At 38.6% G+C, this 16860-nt stretch overlaps 1 protein-coding gene and 1 non-coding gene across 2 annotated transcripts; one reads left to right on the forward strand and one right to left on the reverse strand.

Moving 5' to 3' along the window:
• Positions 1 to 422: 422 nt before the first annotated feature.
• On the reverse strand, positions 423 to 494 carry TRNAD-GUC (transfer RNA aspartic acid (anticodon GUC)). The gene has a single exon. It is a non-coding gene; the product is annotated as a tRNA-Asp (tRNA).
• A 231-nt stretch (positions 495 to 725) lies between these two features.
• LTA4H (leukotriene A4 hydrolase) lies at positions 726 to 15649 on the forward strand. Its single transcript, XM_005519442.2, has 19 exons — positions 726 to 917; positions 1879 to 2009; positions 4104 to 4224; positions 4713 to 4781; positions 5460 to 5564; positions 7787 to 7839; positions 8478 to 8550; positions 8881 to 9021; positions 9242 to 9265; positions 10241 to 10311; positions 10425 to 10536; positions 11394 to 11538; positions 11614 to 11717; positions 12072 to 12142; positions 12374 to 12428; positions 13267 to 13362; positions 13890 to 13972; positions 14703 to 14807; positions 15120 to 15649. Exons 1-19 carry the CDS (start codon positions 771 to 773, stop codon positions 15238 to 15240), a joined length of 1827 nt encoding a protein of 608 aa, XP_005519499.1. The 5' UTR covers positions 726 to 770; the 3' UTR covers positions 15241 to 15649.
• The last annotated feature ends 1211 nt before the right edge of the window (positions 15650 to 16860 follow it).

Here is a 16860-nt window from a genome sequence, read left to right on the forward strand (position 1 = left end):
TGTGTTACTGCAAGCTAGGACATGGCCTCTGGCCTTCCACCTGCTCTCTTCTCCTGTGCCTGTTTGACCCGTTCTCCTTCCCCTTGATTCTGACCTAGGTGAAGCTGGGTTAGGCTTTTTCCATATAGGTTTAAGGAAAAGGGTGAGTATTTTTGAAAGGTTTAGTCCCTTTGTTCCGCTGTTTGAGCCATTAAAATATGAAAATACTTTCCCTGTGCCTGCTCTCAATTCCGCAGCTGATCTTGTGAGATCCTGCAGCTACCCCGGCTCTGGAGCATGTATGCAGCCAGACCCTGATGGGTTTTGCTCTGTTCTTCCTGTTTCAGAGTCGCAACGCTTTTCCTACCGCAGTCTGGGAACAGCTTTGATTTACAAAAAACGATTTTGCCTCTGGGGTAGGAAAACAGGAAAAATATGCGTACCTCCCCGTCGGGGAATCGAACCCCGGTCTCCCGCGTGACAGGCGGGGATACTTACCACTATACTAACGAGGAACTGTACGAGAGACGTGGCTACCGCAGTGCTGATATTCTATTTGGTGGCTCGTAGCCGGCTGAGGGCCAGTTCGGGCCAACTAGATTTCTCGACTCACCCGCCCCGCCTCTCTCGCAATGCACTATGGCTCCTGTAGTTCTCGCGCCGCTCCCCCGCTCTCTCCGCACGGAGGGCGGCACTACACCTCCCAGGAGCCTCCCCTGCCCTCCCCGCGGCGGGCTCCGTGCTGCCCGCGGTGGCACGGCCGGGCAGGGCGGGCAGGCGGCGCGCGAGCGATGGCGGACCCCAGCTCCTTCGCGTCTCCCGCGTGCTGCACCACGCGGCACCTCCACCTGCGCTGCCGCGCGGACTTCGGCACGCGGGCGCTGCGGGGCACGGCCGCCCTCACCGCGCGCGCGGAGCGCGAGGCGCTGCGCTGCCTGGTAACGGCGGGGGGGCGCGCGGGCGGGGGGCGCGAGGGGACCCCGCGGACCGTGAGGGGCGAGCCCGGAGCCCCCCCCGGTGCCGCCTTCCCTCTCCCCCTCATCCTTCCCTCTCCCCCGTCCTCCCCTCCGCCGTCGTCCCGGTGCTTCCTTCCTTCCCTGCCGCCGCTTGGCCCTCCCCGGACCCGCCGCCCCTGCCTGCTGCTGGGCTGGAGCCTGACAGCGCCTCGCTGCCCCCGGTTCCCGCCGAGCTCCCCAGAGCCGGCGCGGTGCGCAAGGGAAGGGCAGGACTGTGTCTCTTCCCTTTAAAACGGTGAAGAGCATGCTGCCGAAAAGATGGGAATGAATCACTGAAAATCTAGATTTTGGGCTTTTTCTCCTTTGTGTTTCGTTATGCCAGCTGCTTTCTCCGTTATCTCTGCAAATAAGCTTGTGAACCTCTTAAACTTCGCATTATAGGCAAAGTTTGGGGGTTGTGGGCTTTTCTCATGCTGACTCCGTAAAATTCTTTGTGGTTGTCGCTTATTTTTTTAGGAAAAAATCCCAGTCCTGTTAGTAATAAAGAGTAACGCCTCGTTCGTGCTAAAAATGGGTACTGTGCTATTTAATTCTTCTTCCATTGCATGAAGGTCTCGATTCGCAGTGGCGTGTTCCAGGATGGAAGCCTTAGCAGGGGCTTTTATAGCGTTCTCCTCACTTCATAGCAGTACTTTGGAGTTGTTACCTTTGCCGTTTTTCTTTGTGAACTTACTTCTATGGTTAAGAGTCTGTTTGCTTCCTCTTTCCCCTCCAGCTTTCCCTTTTCAGTGCTTCTCTCTTAAAATGCTGGTTCCTGGTGGTCAACACAGTTAGTCAGCTTAGAAAATACTTTTTCTTTCAGAGAGACTTGTGTTTAAGGTTACATAGTGCTGCATTTATTATTACACTATTTAACTGGTATGCAATATGTTCTTTTTCACAGGTCCTGGATACAAGAGACGTACAGGTATTTAAAGTGACTGTAAATGGACAGGATGCACAATTTGCTTTTGGAGAAAAGCACAGTTTCAAGGGGACCCCCCTAGAAATCACATTTCCAAATGAACTAAGAAGGTACACACTTTTGCCTGCTCCTCTAGGTCGTTTTCAAAATGCACTGTATAAGCTGCTTGTTTGCCTGTAGGGTTGTTGAGTAAAGCTTGCAAAGGGACTTAGAATTAGGGTATTGCATTCGTTTGGCATGATCTTGTAGGTTAATGTTGTATTTGTCTTCATTAGTCAAAACTTTGTGAGTATTTGTACCTGTCCCCAGACCTTGTATCATGTACAACATTACTAGCTAAACTGAGTAGCGAAATGATGTGTAATGTATCACAATTTTTTCCAGTGCTTCTCAGCAGTAATATTGTTTCTGCTTTAACTGCCGGGTTAGAATTCTTACAGTGTAGAGCGCATGGAGCTACAGGCCCTGCTAGATATTCTTTTATACAAGGGCTGGTTCTGCATTTCTGTAGAACTTCAGGTTACCACTATGATTAGATAGAAGCATGTTTTCAAGTAATCAAAGTTTTATTTTGTTGACTATGCTAAGTCCAAGTCCCTGAAAACTGGAACTTGAGTTTTGGCATCACAATGGAGAGTGAACTAACCATGGTCTACCTCTTAAAGTATGTTGCCAAATTACAGTATGTTTTTTGGCAGTCTGCTTTGCATGTTAATGCATGATAACTCAGTGGTATCTCAGTCCTCCGTGGTGCCAAAGCTGAAAGCTGTGATTTTGTAAGGAAGTTCTCTTGTTTGAATACAATTGAACATTAAGTTGCTTCTTCTTATTGTTTGGTTTTTAGAACCTGTTCGTACCTTTGAAAACTCAGTTTAGTCTGGTTTCCAAGCTTTTTTTTTTTTTTTTAGGTTGTACTCTGAATTAGTGCAATTAAAAAACACAAATAATGAGGAAGATAAAGGAATGTTTTAAAATAGCTGTCCCTTCTGGAAAAACACTTCTGCTCTGTTATGAAATTGAATCAATTAAGTACTTAGGCCACTTCAGAAGTATAGGCCTGTTTCTTTTGTTTGACTTTCAGCTGCCTTTTTTTTTTTCATGTGCAAAATTTCCTGGTAAAAAAAAAAGGGAGGTATGAGTTGTGACCGTAAGAATTCATAATCTTGTGTGAGACATAGTCCCCCAACTATCAATAAAACAGCAATAGGAAAGAGTGGGAGTTACAACTGAAAGTCTGGTTGTTCAGAAAGCAATGTGCCTTATGGTAATACCTGTTATTTTCACTTTTCTTGTCTAATATGTACTTTGGAATACTGGTTATAAACCAGATGTTACACCTGGTCAGCTTATCTAGTGTCCAGCTCCTCTGATTAGCTGAAGTTTGTTCTGATTTATGGCTGTATTGTCTATTCCAAGAGTTGCATGCATAATCTGGAGCTTTCTGAGAGCAGAAGGAAGTACTTCCATGTGCTTTGGGTGTCAGTGATGGTTGTGATATGTTTTTAATGAATAAGAGTATGACTGTGTCAGGTTTGCGTGTGCTGTCTTGTTAGCAAGCTGATACCTGTCTTACATGTAACTGTTAGTTTTTACTTGACATCAGTCCTGAAACCATGAATAAAATCTGAACATTATTTGTTTTTCTTGTTAACTCCTACTGTTAATAGGAATTTTCTGTAATTACTGATAATTTTCAGGGTGGTTTTTTATTTCTTAAGGGTAATACTTGCAGAAAATTAACATCAGATGCAAAATCTAATTTTTTTGATCTACAGAATACTTATTTATTCTATGTAATTTAATCATGTGTCTTCTTATGTAGTTTTGCATTTTTTTGTTTGTGTATTGCAGAGGGTTTTTTACACATTCATGTACAAGGTTACTTATCTGTCACAAAACTATATACATGTAGGTGGCCCAAATAGTTTAAAGAAAAGGTCTGTGCTCTCCTTGAAGAGAGAAGAAGAGAAGTTTCTTCTTAGTAAAAACAATAATAAAAGTGCCTTGGGACATAAAAATTGAAATAAACTAGCCATTTTTTAATATCATAATTGAAAAGGAATAATTGCTTTTAATATGATACTTGTTCTCATTTTTAATGCTTTTGAGACAGTGGTACAGACCTATTTTCCAAACATCTTTGCAGAGGAATTTCAGCGTGATCAGGATCTGTGTCAAAACAGTCTGTGTTCTTTATTATACAGGGGACAAGAAGCAATTGTTGAAATCTCTTTTGAAAGCTCTCCGCAGTCTTCAGCTCTCCAGTGGTTTACTCCAGAGCAAACTTCTGGAAAGAAACACCCATTTCTCTTCAGCCAGTGCCAGGTTGAGTTGATTTTTTCCAAACTTGTTGACATACCACTGTAATTTCCCTTGGTTTCTAAAGAACTGGAGAGGAAGGCTAGAAAGGAGGAGAGCAGTAGCCTGTAACTTCCACTTGTATGTGTCAAAGGTCCTAAATGAGAACGCTTAAATGTCAGGGTATTGCTGAGATTTTATTATATATTCGCTGTTTGGTAATTCTGGAAGTGCTTTACCCACTCCAGTGTTCTTGCTGAAGAACATACAGTCCTTTACAACCAATATATATGCCTATTGATCTGTCTTACCTACTATTGTTGCTTTTACAAATGCCTGTAAGGTCTAAGTGATAGAAGTATTGGTTTATAGATAATGAATTCTCTGGAGGAGCTGTATAGACTATAGTGTATAGCATACTCCACTACAGTGTATTAGTTAATTTCTTTCTAGTCCTCTGCATTAGAAAGACTGTTTTGTTTCAATAATTTTACTTTTCCTTTCTCCCTCTGTAGGCTATCCACTGCAGAGCCATTTTTCCATGCCAAGACACACCTGCTGTGAAACTAACCTACTATGCAGAGGTAGATGAACCTAGTCATGTGTCTTAACTAAAGACAACTGCTACAGTGGGTGAATTTATATTGGTCAGGGTTTTTTGGTAGCTGTCAGCATGTGGCCTAATATAAAAACAGAATATTGACTTTTAGCTTAATGTGAGAAGAAAGAACTGATCTTCCCTGTGGCAGTTCTCTTACTTTACCTTTCCTTTTTGTACGTATCAACACTTTTGTCATTGATATGTCATTTCCACAGGAAAATAAAAGTGCAGTAGTAAGAAAGAAATACGGTGTAAAATCAGAAAAAGCTGACAGGAAGACAGCAAAGAGTGCTGTAAAGTAAAAAATACTTGAAATGGCTCTCATGTATGCTTTTAGTAATATATTCTGGTGTATAGTTAGGGGATATTTGCAGTCCCAGTGTAAATTGTTTTAGGAAAAAAAAAAGCAAGGTGTGCACTGTGACATTACAATTCAGTTGTCTGAAGAAAGTGAGCCTCTAACTTCTGTTGGAGATACTCCTCTGATTAATTCAATATTGCCAGTCTTCAAGGCAACATTTTCTATATGCCTTATGTTCTACTTGACAGAGATGACCTAACAACAGAGCAAATCAGGGTTATTCTTTGTTATGAACTGCTTGTAGTGTGGAGTGTAATGCTGAGTTGCAGCTGCATTGCTTATGGTTGGGTGCCCTTTCAGATATCCGTCCCAAAGGAGCTGGTGGCTCTGATGAGCGCTAATCGCGATGGAGAGGTGCCCGACCCAGAGGACAGCGCTCACAAGATTTACCGGTTCAGCCAGAACGTAAGTGATCCAGGCTGGGAAATGGCTGCTTGAGTCTCATTCCTGACCTGCGCAGCTCACAGTCACCTCGGCTATGGTTTTGATGTCATCGATAAATCATATGACTCACAATGGGTCTTTGCCACTCTAGAAATATGAGGCATTATGGAACTTCATATTTTTTTCTTCTTTACTGGTCTTTTTTGGCATTCCCAGAAAAGTCAAATTCAAATTTTGAAAGCTTTTCAATACTCAAAACTAGTCCTGTCAAAACCCTTTCTGTCTGCACTGATTCTTGGAAAATAGTGTAGATGCAAATAATATGGGAGCAAGTTTTGGAAAACAGATCCTGCAAATTTTAAGCTCACCAAGATCTAAGCAGTGAAACTCATTGTCACAACCAATCTTTAGCTTGAAGTTAGGTAAATTCTGACAACAGATTTTAAAATTTTTATGAAATAAACCTGGAAACTTTGGTTTCTATAAAAAGTATCTCCAGCCAATTAAAGACTACTATTCTCTGGAAGTTTTATTAAGTGGTGCAGCTGGTCTAATGATTCCACTGCTCATAAAGCAGCAGTCTTGATTTACTCTTCTGGCATTTTTGTTCTTACAGATTTTTGAGTTACAGTTTGGTGTTTATGGGCTCTTCTGGTGAGCCCAGTTCATATTGCTGAGCAAGCAGATAAAATTAACATGAGATTTGGGCTGTTGAGACTGAATGACTGCCAAGAGGGATGGGATGATGTGAGTGGAGGAGAGGGGGGGAGCCTACTCTGAACTGCAACAGCTGTAAGGTTTGATTTGGCTGCTGCGTGAAACCTGAGAGAGGGCAAAAAAGTTCTCTTATCTGTGAGTTCGTCAGTAGGCAGTCTCTGCCCTCTCTGGAACCAAAACATTTGCCACTCTCAGTCTAGTACAGAAGACTTCTGTATTGTGTGTGATCCAGAGCTGAATGTTATCTAGGAGTACACTGTTGATAAGCATGGTGGACCTGAACTAGAAATAACATTTAGTGTAATTGAAGTTAAAATGCATTTAGCACAAAATACATAAATGAAAAGAGAAACACATGAAAAAGGACACACACATTATCTGATATACGATACCATGACACTGAGTTGTCAGAAGAACTGTCTGTTTCCTTAGGTGAAAGAGGCAAATGCATCAAGCTCTTGGATATGTATGTGAGCTTACCTAAAACTACTTTTCCTTCTCCTGCATAGCCAGGCTGGAAAGAAGGGTAGTGGAGAGCAACCTCTGTAAAAATGAGTTTATAACCCAACAGTCACTGAAATTTGAATTTCAAAATGTCAAAATAGCAAATTTGACATCAAAATATGGGGGTGTATTGATAGTCTTTTAATAACTCATCTATAACATAAGTCAGTGGTATGTTGTCTCTTGGTCTTTTCAAGAATGTGTTCTGTGGGTTAGTAGATAAAATTAAAACACATGTGATGATATGGGTATTTTAATAAACAACATTTAAATGATTTGTGGATAATGGTTGAATATAATTGTCTGAAATTTTGTCTCCAGCTACTTATGATTTAAAGCCTCTCTTATTTAACATTGTTTAGTCGGATAAAGTGGAACTTTTACAGGGATGGCTGTGTTATCCCCTTTTCTTTCCAGAGCACTTGGAGAAAGCAGTTATCTATAAAGATACTTCAGTTAGGAGTTTTTTCATTAAAAAAACAAATATTTAGAGTTTGTTTTAATTCCAAACATGGAAATCAAATGTATGCATTTTTATTTTTCCTGAATCTTTTGTCTTTAATGTTTTTATAGCCATAAATATTCTTGTTTACTTCATTAAAGCTCTTCCTGCATCTTTCTGTGTGATAAAATTACCCTTTATCTGGGCAGTGTCTCTTAACTTCTCTATCCATAAAATTTAATGGAACTGAAATGAAGATGGAAACCTGACTTTCGTTTGAAGAGAAACCAAACCAGCAGGAATTTTGTATGCAGAGTTTTTCAAACAGAGATGATGCTTAGTTTTGTGGGTTTTGCCTGAAACATCTGTGAAGCAAGATTCTTTATCTACATCCTGTAGATAAAGGAGTACCATTTGGGGAGAAAGAGCAATGTTTTTGATAAAACAGTGCCTGCCTCTAAGCTAGGAAACTATGGAGGAAAGCATCTTTATTTACATGCTTTTTTTCTTCTCTGAGTCAGTAGTCTGATAACTGACATTACAAATAAGATTTCTTTATTTTTCTCATGTTCTCCACCAGGTTCCCATACCTTGTTACTTGTTTGCTTTAGTGGTTGGAGCTTTAGAAAGTAGGTGAGTGAATCTGTACAATGTATAAATACTAATAACCATAATAAATCTTCAGAGATTTTTTTAAAAATTTGTTTCTTGATCTTATTTCTAGTTTTAAAGGGTCTTAGAGGTTCAATTAACCGATTTATTTGTATCAAACTGCATGTATCTTGATTTGCCCTTGAATAATTTTTTTAGTTTTGTAAATTAGAGAAACAACATAAAGAGTTTGGACCTGGAAAACCCCTTAGTGGTTACAATTTAGCACAAGGAATAGATATTTCTTAGGTAACAGATAAGCCTTGTCATGTACAAAAGGCAGAAAAGTATTGTTTCAGCTTCATTTCTCATTGGCACAAGGTTGTGTTAATCTAGGCAACAATAATGCTGTTATATTAGGGCTTGATAGCATTTAAAAATCTTTAAGTGGTTTTCCTTTTCTTTTGTGCTGAATAATGCATGCATGTTGTTTGTTTTGTTTTGTAAGGCTTTGCTTTGTAAGGCTAAGCAGTGGAGAGGAAAAGCAGACAAAGATTCTCTAATGAGTTTCCTCTGCAATGTGGAGTTGCACAGTTACACATACACTCTCTGTATTAGCTTCCCGTAGAAGTACTTCTGGTTTGTACTGTCTTATTGGCATTTATTTTTATTTTCAACAGAAAGATTGGCCCAAGGACACAGGTGTGGGCTGAAAAGGAACTAGTGGATAAATCAGCCTATGAATTTTCTGAGGTGAGTAATTAACAACAACAAAAAAACCAACAAAAAACTATGTTGTTATATAACTATTTCACATAGTATTGGAAAAGAAACAGACTACAGTTCACTGTTTTGTTCATCTTTAGTTCTCCTTTCTCTACCTCCCATCCCACAAAATGCTGCTGTTCTATTGCAGTACAAACTTAGTACTGGAAATACCTATTGATACAGTCCCTTACTTGTTTTAAATGTGGGACTTGCCAAGGTGAAAGGGAATGAAATATGGGATCAACAGCTTATTGTTTGTTCAGTGTTTGCAGTCAGAAATCATCTTAGTGTAACTAGTGTGAATTCTTGTTCCAGGCTGAAGCTATGCTGAAAACAGCAGAAGATTTGGCAGGCCCTTATGTGTGGGGACAGTATGATTTGTTAGTGTTACCACCTTCTTTTCCGTATGGTGGTATGGAGAATCCTTGTCTTACTTTTGTAACTCCAACACTATTGGTAAGTATAGCTGTGATAAGTCAGCTGTTCCTTGGGGCTTGCCTATCAATCAGGTGATAGATATTAACACACAAATTGGATTATTCTTCTTCCTTAGAAAGACCTGTAAATGTTCCTGCCTCCTTTGGAGTTAGGGATCATACAAGAAACTGATTGAAGTGACCTATTTTGAGGTTGACTTGAACCTAACAACTAATTTGTCTTTCCCTTTTCTTTTTAGGCAGGTGATCGATCTCTATCAAATGTAAGTAAAAAATAGGTTCATCCCCTCAAGTAGAACACAGCTTGAAATTGTACCTGAATTCCTATATAATAAATACCTGAAAACTTGATCTCTTTTCATTGGGGAAATTAAAAGTTAAGGCAGTAACTCAAAAACTCTTACGAAAGTGGGTGTTAGTTTTAAGTAAACTTTGTAAAACTGGAGACATATCTAGTTTGTATAATGGACAGATGGAAATAATATGGGTGCCTGTGGACATAGGGGGCTGGCTGAGGTTAGCTGCTCCATGACTCTTTTCCCATGTTGTTAAACCACAACACCTGTATATAGATGTGTTTAAAAATCACAGCTGAATTGGCCTCATTGAAGTTATTAGGAGATAACTTCTTCCTCTGTGTGTCTGTGCACTAAAACTCATATACAAATTTCTTCAGAGTGGAAATAATGAGTACAATTTGAGTAAATACTTTTTTTTTCTGCAAAGTAGAATACTCTGAATGCAATTTTATTGCCTATGTTGTTTTATTAGACTGATGTACTGCTACACTTAAAAAAAAAAGATTGTCTTAATCCAAGAATACTGTAATATTTGACATGGATACTTTTTAATGTATCATGCATCATTAGCTTTCCCACTGCAGAAGTTGCTTAGGTGGGAAAGCAGTACTAGTCCATCACTTGCTATTCTGTATTCTGAAACGTGATTTTATAAACAAGTCACCTCCACCAAGCTGCCAGAGAAATTATTTCTGTTGATCAGTATGGCTCTATGGCTTGCAGGCTGGACATTGAAAATCGTTTCTGTCAGCTAGGGTAGTGTTGGTCCTCTGCTTAAAATTTATATGGATAGGTCTACAGAACTGTGAATGCTAACTGACTTTGTGGACATAACATCATAGTAAATGAGATCACATCAACATTTTATTCTTTCTATTGGGATTTGATGTTTTTTTTTTCCAGAGGAATCTAAATGGTGGATTTGGTTTTGTGTTTTAGGTTATTGCACATGAAATCTCTCATAGCTGGACAGGAAACTTGGTAACCAACAAAACATGGGAGCATTTTTGGTAGGTATGATGTTCAATGCAATGCAAATCATATTTTAAATTTAATCTGTAAAGAGACTGACTGAATTCATTTTGCCGTCAAACCAGTGCTGACTTCACCAATGTCTTTCCAGGCTGAACGAGGGTCATACTGTGTACCTGGAACGCAGGATTGGTGGTCGGTTGTTTGGTGAGCAGTTCAGGCACTTTCAGGCCCTAGGAGGCTGGCGAGAGCTGCAGAATACGGTAAAGAGTATTGAAGTTATGAAGTATTATGAATAAAGTATTGAAGTTATCATTTCCCACAAATAAAATTTGTCTAGTCAGCTTTCTTAATGCTTTCTTAATAGAGGATAAACAACTTTGATTCCAATGTGTTTGATTGCTACCCACGGTAATAGCTTAATGTACTCAGATTAGATAAAGCTTTCTGAATTGTTTTACGCTTTTCTATAAGGATGAGCATCTTTACAGCCTCTTCTGGTTGTTCTGGATATGGCTAAATTGCAGTATTACCTGTTAGCATACTGGCAAGCAGCTGAAAGCTTATCAAAATTATCTGCAGCCTTTACCATCAGAATTTCCAGTGCCTCATGCAAGCAACTCATTTCTTACTGTCTAAGGGGGTTGTTTAGTTTTCTCTTTTGGTAGCATAGTCAAACTTTAACTTTCAGATTTCTAGTCTGTGATATCTTACTAGTTTCCTGAGCAGCCTGAAGTCTGTTCTGCTCATATCCAGAGCTGAAGTTTTGCTGACACTTTGCCTTCTGTCAACAGAAGTTTTAAATTTAAAAGCTTAATGATGAAGTTCAAATAGTTTGTTAATAAGAGGATAAATATAGCCAGACTAATAGGTTCTCATGGTTATGACAGACATGATAGTAATTAACTACTTTGAGACAGCTGGAGCACAGGATTGTTGATTCTAAATTTTAGTAATCTAACGTTTGTGCAGATTCAGAACTTCAGGAAAAAGAGGGAGAATGCTTTGAAATAAATCAGTCTCAGTTTTGGATAGTTTATACCTTTATAAATAGAACTAGTACAGATCTGCAGGAGTGCTAGGTTTCCTAGATTAATATGTTTTCTTGTGTCTTTGACAGATAAATACTCTTGGAGATAAAAATCCTGTAACTAACCTTGTCATTAATTTGGATGAAGTAGATCCTGATGTTGCCTATTCATCTGTGCCATATGAGAAAGGCTTTGCTTTGCTTTTTTACCTTGAACAGCTCCTTGGAGGACCAGGTAAGCATTAGTCTGATTTTATGTCTTTGTTTTCCACCTTAATTTCAAACACTAAAACATTTTCTTTTTTGCTAGATGTCTTCATTGGTTTCTTGAAGGCCTATGTTCAGCACTTTGCTTATAAGAGCATTGTAACAGAGGATTGGAAGAAGTTCTTATACTCCTACTTCAAGGATAAGGTTGGGTAATATTTAAAACAGACTGCTTGAAACCTTTTAATTATGTGAAATTATGACTTAGGTCAGAACTTATTTAAAGACCAGTTCTTTATATTTCTTTATTTCAAGAACTTAATATGAAGTAATCTGGCATCTTATGAAAATGGATTTGCATTATGATGCCTTTTTATTTTTTTTCTTTTCATAGAGAGGAATGCTTTGTTTTGAAGTAATCTGTGTAGGATTCTTCAGGATAATTGGAGGAATGTTATCAAAACAAATAAAGAGATTGAAACTAGATTTCGCTTTCTCAAAAAGAAATTAAAATCCTGAAATCACATTTAAAGTTTAATAAGACTTTGTGTTGTTTTGTAGGTAGATATTCTTGATAAAGTTGACTGGGACTCGTGGTTTCATGCTCCAGGAATGCCACCAGTGAAGCTTACGTAAGCTTGCACTCTTTTGTAGTTCATCTCTTCCTTCTCCAGATTGCATGTGATTTTCCTAAGTCATAAAGTAGTTTGTAACCAGGGTAAAAGTCTTATAAATTTTTCATTGGAAAATGCCCTAGTACTATGTAGGTGTACATAGCAGTAAAAATAGTCACTTTTAATGTTTTCAGTCTTTTATTCTGTGGCTATTTCATTATGTGAACCTTTGTTTTTAATATTTGACAGGTATGATATGACACTATCAAATGCTTGTGTTGCCTTGAGCCAAAGATGGATCCAAGTGAGTGGTTAAAGAATGTATGGAAGTGTCTCTATCTTGAAAAGCTAATTCTTTTTGTTACACAAAGTGAGCCATTCTTTTCTGAAGTCTCTTGTTTGTTCAGAGTGTGTATTTATAGTCACAGTATGACTGCCAGGGATTTTGCATTTCTTAGACTAGACCTTCATCGTAGACTCAGGGGATTAGCTGTGACTCCTGTCTGTGAAGTGCAGTCCATATTTTAACAAGACACAGAGCCAACTTCTTTTATACATATGTTGTAACCAAACAGAAAATACTTTTTGAAACCCTGATATTATGGCTTGGTTTAAAAACAAATGCCAGGGTACCTCTATGTTACTGATTATATTGTATTAGCAGTACTTCTTCTATGGTATACTGGATGTAGTATGCATTTCCCATCAAAAACTGGTACATAAAGTATATTAATTAATACCACATGATTTTCTCCTAATTTGAAGCATAGAAGTCATACAACTAATAGAGAATTCAGCATACCTTCATTTGTTATCAGTGTCTTTACACTGTACTTGCCATCCTGTCTTTTAACTTTCTTCCTTTGAATGCTACTTTTTATAAAAAAAGCATTTGATTTTTCACTTAACTAACAGAAAGACAGTGGAGATAAAAAGATCAGTGGAGAGAAAATAAGTGAATACAAACATCAGATAGCAGCTTAAGCTCCCTTCCTTCCCCTAATTGTAACATCCTGCAGAGATACAAATCAGTATCTTCTTTAAGTGAAGTGGCTCAACAGTAAGTGGATATCAAAACAGAAAATTACACCTGATTGTATTTTGAAATACCTATTAAAAATTGAGTAACTGTTCTCTTTTAGGCAAAAGAAAGTGATTTGGGCTCATTCAGCTCAGCAGACCTGAAGGAAATGTCATCTCATCAGTTAATTGAGTTCCTGGCACTGTTGCTTCTGGAGGTAAATGCACACCTGGGGTGACTTGATTCTGGTATCAAAAAAGCAGACATAGAAGCTCTGCTATGCTTCGAAATTAAGTTACTCTTTTTCTTTTAAGTTTTGCTAAATTAATCTGCTCTCACCATGTATATTTATTGACACCTTCAGCCTTCCCTCCCTTACTATGTCTGGCTCTTCAGCTAATGAACAACATATGAAATATTTTGGACTGAAAGCTACAAACAAAACCACGAGGTGCTTGAATTGGTCTGTATTGGATGTTATAGCAAATAAACTATAAATAAAGTTGAACAATTTTATTATTCATATTTGAATTGTTTCAGTAGTACAGAGTGTGGGAATTAGGTAATACTTATTCCTTGCCCCTTTCCATACACGGAAGAGATGAAAGGAACAAATAAAATCTTTGTCATGGTAGGACTTCCGTTTCTTTGCAGCATCAATCTTCTTGAATTACTCTGTTTATTATTTAAATGTCTGGCTTGAAGTCTTCCTTTGGCTTATTCTGACTGCAATTTCTTTTTCAGGCACCTCTTCCATTGTCACATGTCCAGCGCATGCAGGAAGTTTATGACTTCAATGCTATAAACAACTCTGAAATAAGATTCAGGTTTGTTCTAGTATGGGAATTTTTAAAATCTTAAATGTTTTCATAAAACAAGGTGTCCTGCTTTGCCTGAGACATCCTGTTTTACAGAACTGGGGCAGGGTTTGGGTTTGGGGTTTCTGTTGTGGTTTTGTAAATGCATGTGCAGGCATTACGCTTACCAGAGTGGTATTCTGTTATTCATGAATTGGGCAAATACAGTCTAGTAGAACTCAGACAGCAGATAAGCTGTTCTTTATTTTAATCTGGCATGCTAGAAAAAGAACCTGATGACCTGATAACAAAGTATTTTAAACATATATTGTATGGTTTCTACTTCTTGTAACAAGATAAATTTATTTTTAAAACAAAATAAGCACATTCAAGTAGCTGGTGACGTTTCATTTGGTTGGTTGGTTGTGTTATCCATTGGTAAAATGAGATAAGTGCTGTATAATTCAGTTTGGAGTGATGCAACTGGACACTATTGTAATATAAAAAAATACATAGCTGCAGAAAATAATCTTCCATTTTGGAAGAATTTGGCTGCAATCTTTTCCTGTTGTACAAAAAAGTTGATGTTTGTAACATGTTAGTCAAACACTAAATATTTTATGTTGAATTTAGCTAGAATCTCATTCCCATGATCATATAGCAGTGCTCAAAGCATTTATAGGAACAGAATTGTTAGATAACCAACCACCACACTACCACAAATGGAATTATAAGTGCAAATTTTTTCTTACACCTCCAGATGGCTGCGCCTCTGTATCAGGTCCAAGTGGGAAGAAGCTATTCCTCTGGCTTTAAAAATGGCAACAGATCAGGGCAGGATGAAGTTTACTCGACCATTGTTCAGGTAAAAGTAATCTCCAAATTGCAGGAGCTCATGCTGTTGACATTTCTAGTATAATGGAATGTATAATACTTGAAATGCATTTATTGCACATGTTGAAGTGGCACAATACAGAATTCTCTGCATACTGTGAACAAGCTTATCTTCAGAGCCACTTTCCACTTGTGGACATTTTTTTGAATAGAAGAAAGCTTAGTCCTAGAATGCACCCTAAGGCAAGGCCTTTAAGGGAAAAGTAAAACCTCAGGAAAATCCCTGTTGTATTATTTTCTTGGATTTTTGTAATCATGCCTCCCCCCACTCCTTCTTTTACAGAGACCTTTACAGTTTTGACAAGAGTCGAGATCTGGCTGTCAAGACATTTCTGGAGCATAGGGCCTCTATGCACCCTGTCACTTCAATGCTTGTGGGCAAAGACTTGAAGCAGGACAAGTGACAAATGTACTGATTTGTCTGAGATTTTTGTGTTGCTGAAAGAAGAGACTGGTTTGGGCAATCATTGATATGCGTGCTTGATTATGCCATAAAATGCTCTGCTGCTTTGGTACTTATGTAGCTTAAAATTAATTTTCCAAATCAAGTTCAGTACTTTCTATTTTGCATTTCCAACTAAAGCAGCAAAATTGCTACATCTCTGGAACTGAGAGAATGTTTTCATTACAAGCAATTTTTAGAATACACAAAAACTGTTCTGAGATGCGGTCATTTGTCGGTGATAGAATTGAAGAACTTGGAAAATTAACTGGTGGATGGTATGGCTCTTTGTGCACAACATTCTTTTCCATAGCACAGTGGTTGAAACTTCAAGTACCTAAAGAATAAAACATAAATCTTTTCATTCCCTACTTGTCTGTCTTGTCTGTGTATTGATCTGTACAAGAAGTTTTGATTTAATAGTTTTGTTCTATTTATTCTTTGTTGCAGGAGAAATTTTTATTATGAGTCCAAGAGGACAATGAAGACCAAAATGGTTTTTCAACCCACTATTTTCAATACTTATTATTGCAGGGCGGGGGGCTGAAGCCCAAGTTTTTCCTTACCCAGTTAGATTATTTTAATATTTGGATTTTTTTAAGCAGTTCTGGGCACTACCCCTCATGCTCATATAACAACTGGAGAGAAGTTCAAAAACAATGGGAGAGCTCTTTTTACTGCATTTGTTAAAGCAATTCCAGGCAATGGTTTAGATGATGCTGTGGCAAATGCTGCCATCTCTAGGCTGGGTCTTGCAGCAAGTTTGGTAAGAACTGCATTTCCTGCAGATGATCAGTTTGCATAAATTAATTCTGTTGACACAGGGATAACCTATATAGGAGTGACAAACAAAACCAAAAAGTGCTGCCTTAGGGGAGGAGAGTAGCAATATAATATAAAAAGGCTTAGCTTCATTCTGGCACTTAGGATGAGAGGGGAGCCTGTCAGCTCATTTACTTCCAAGTTTTGATCCCTATAAGCTTTCAACTTGTGATTTCAACCCAGGCAGTAACTAATCCCCACACAGCCACTCGCTCTCTCCCTTGTGGGATGGGGGAGAGAATTGGAAGAGTAAAAGTGAGGAAACTCATGGGTTGAGATAAAGACAGTTTATTAGACAGAGCAAGAGCTGTGCACACAAGCAAAGCCAAACAAGGAATTCATTCACTGCTTCCCATGTGTAGACAAGTGTTCAGCCATTTCTAGGAGAGCAGGGCTTCCCGTGGAGACAGATGACATCACTCCAAATGTCCCTCTGCTTCCTTTTGCCCCCAGCTCTATATGTGAGCATGAGCTCTGGTCAGAGGAGGGGACATCTGATGTTAATGGGCTCTGGTTTGAGTTTTCAGATTGCAATGAAATCTGTCCTTTGTTTATAAACACCTTATGTCACTAGCTTTGGGGTAAGTTGCATTTTGTTGTAAAAAAACCCATGTATCATATACAGTCTTTTGGCAGTTAAGAGTTCCTGTTGCCAGATAATCCTGATTTCTTGCTGTCAGAGTCAGAAAAAAGAAAATTGTGTCAGGCATGGATTTCTCTAGCACAGTCCTAGGTAGCTCTGCTGCGACAGTGTCTTCCA

This window comes from Pseudopodoces humilis, chromosome 5 (genome assembly GCF_049639895.1).
Source record: "Pseudopodoces humilis isolate 2021_Gansu_Grassland_sample_001 chromosome 5, ASM4963989v1, whole genome shotgun sequence".
Taxonomy (NCBI): domain Eukaryota; kingdom Metazoa; phylum Chordata; class Aves; order Passeriformes; family Paridae; genus Pseudopodoces; species Pseudopodoces humilis.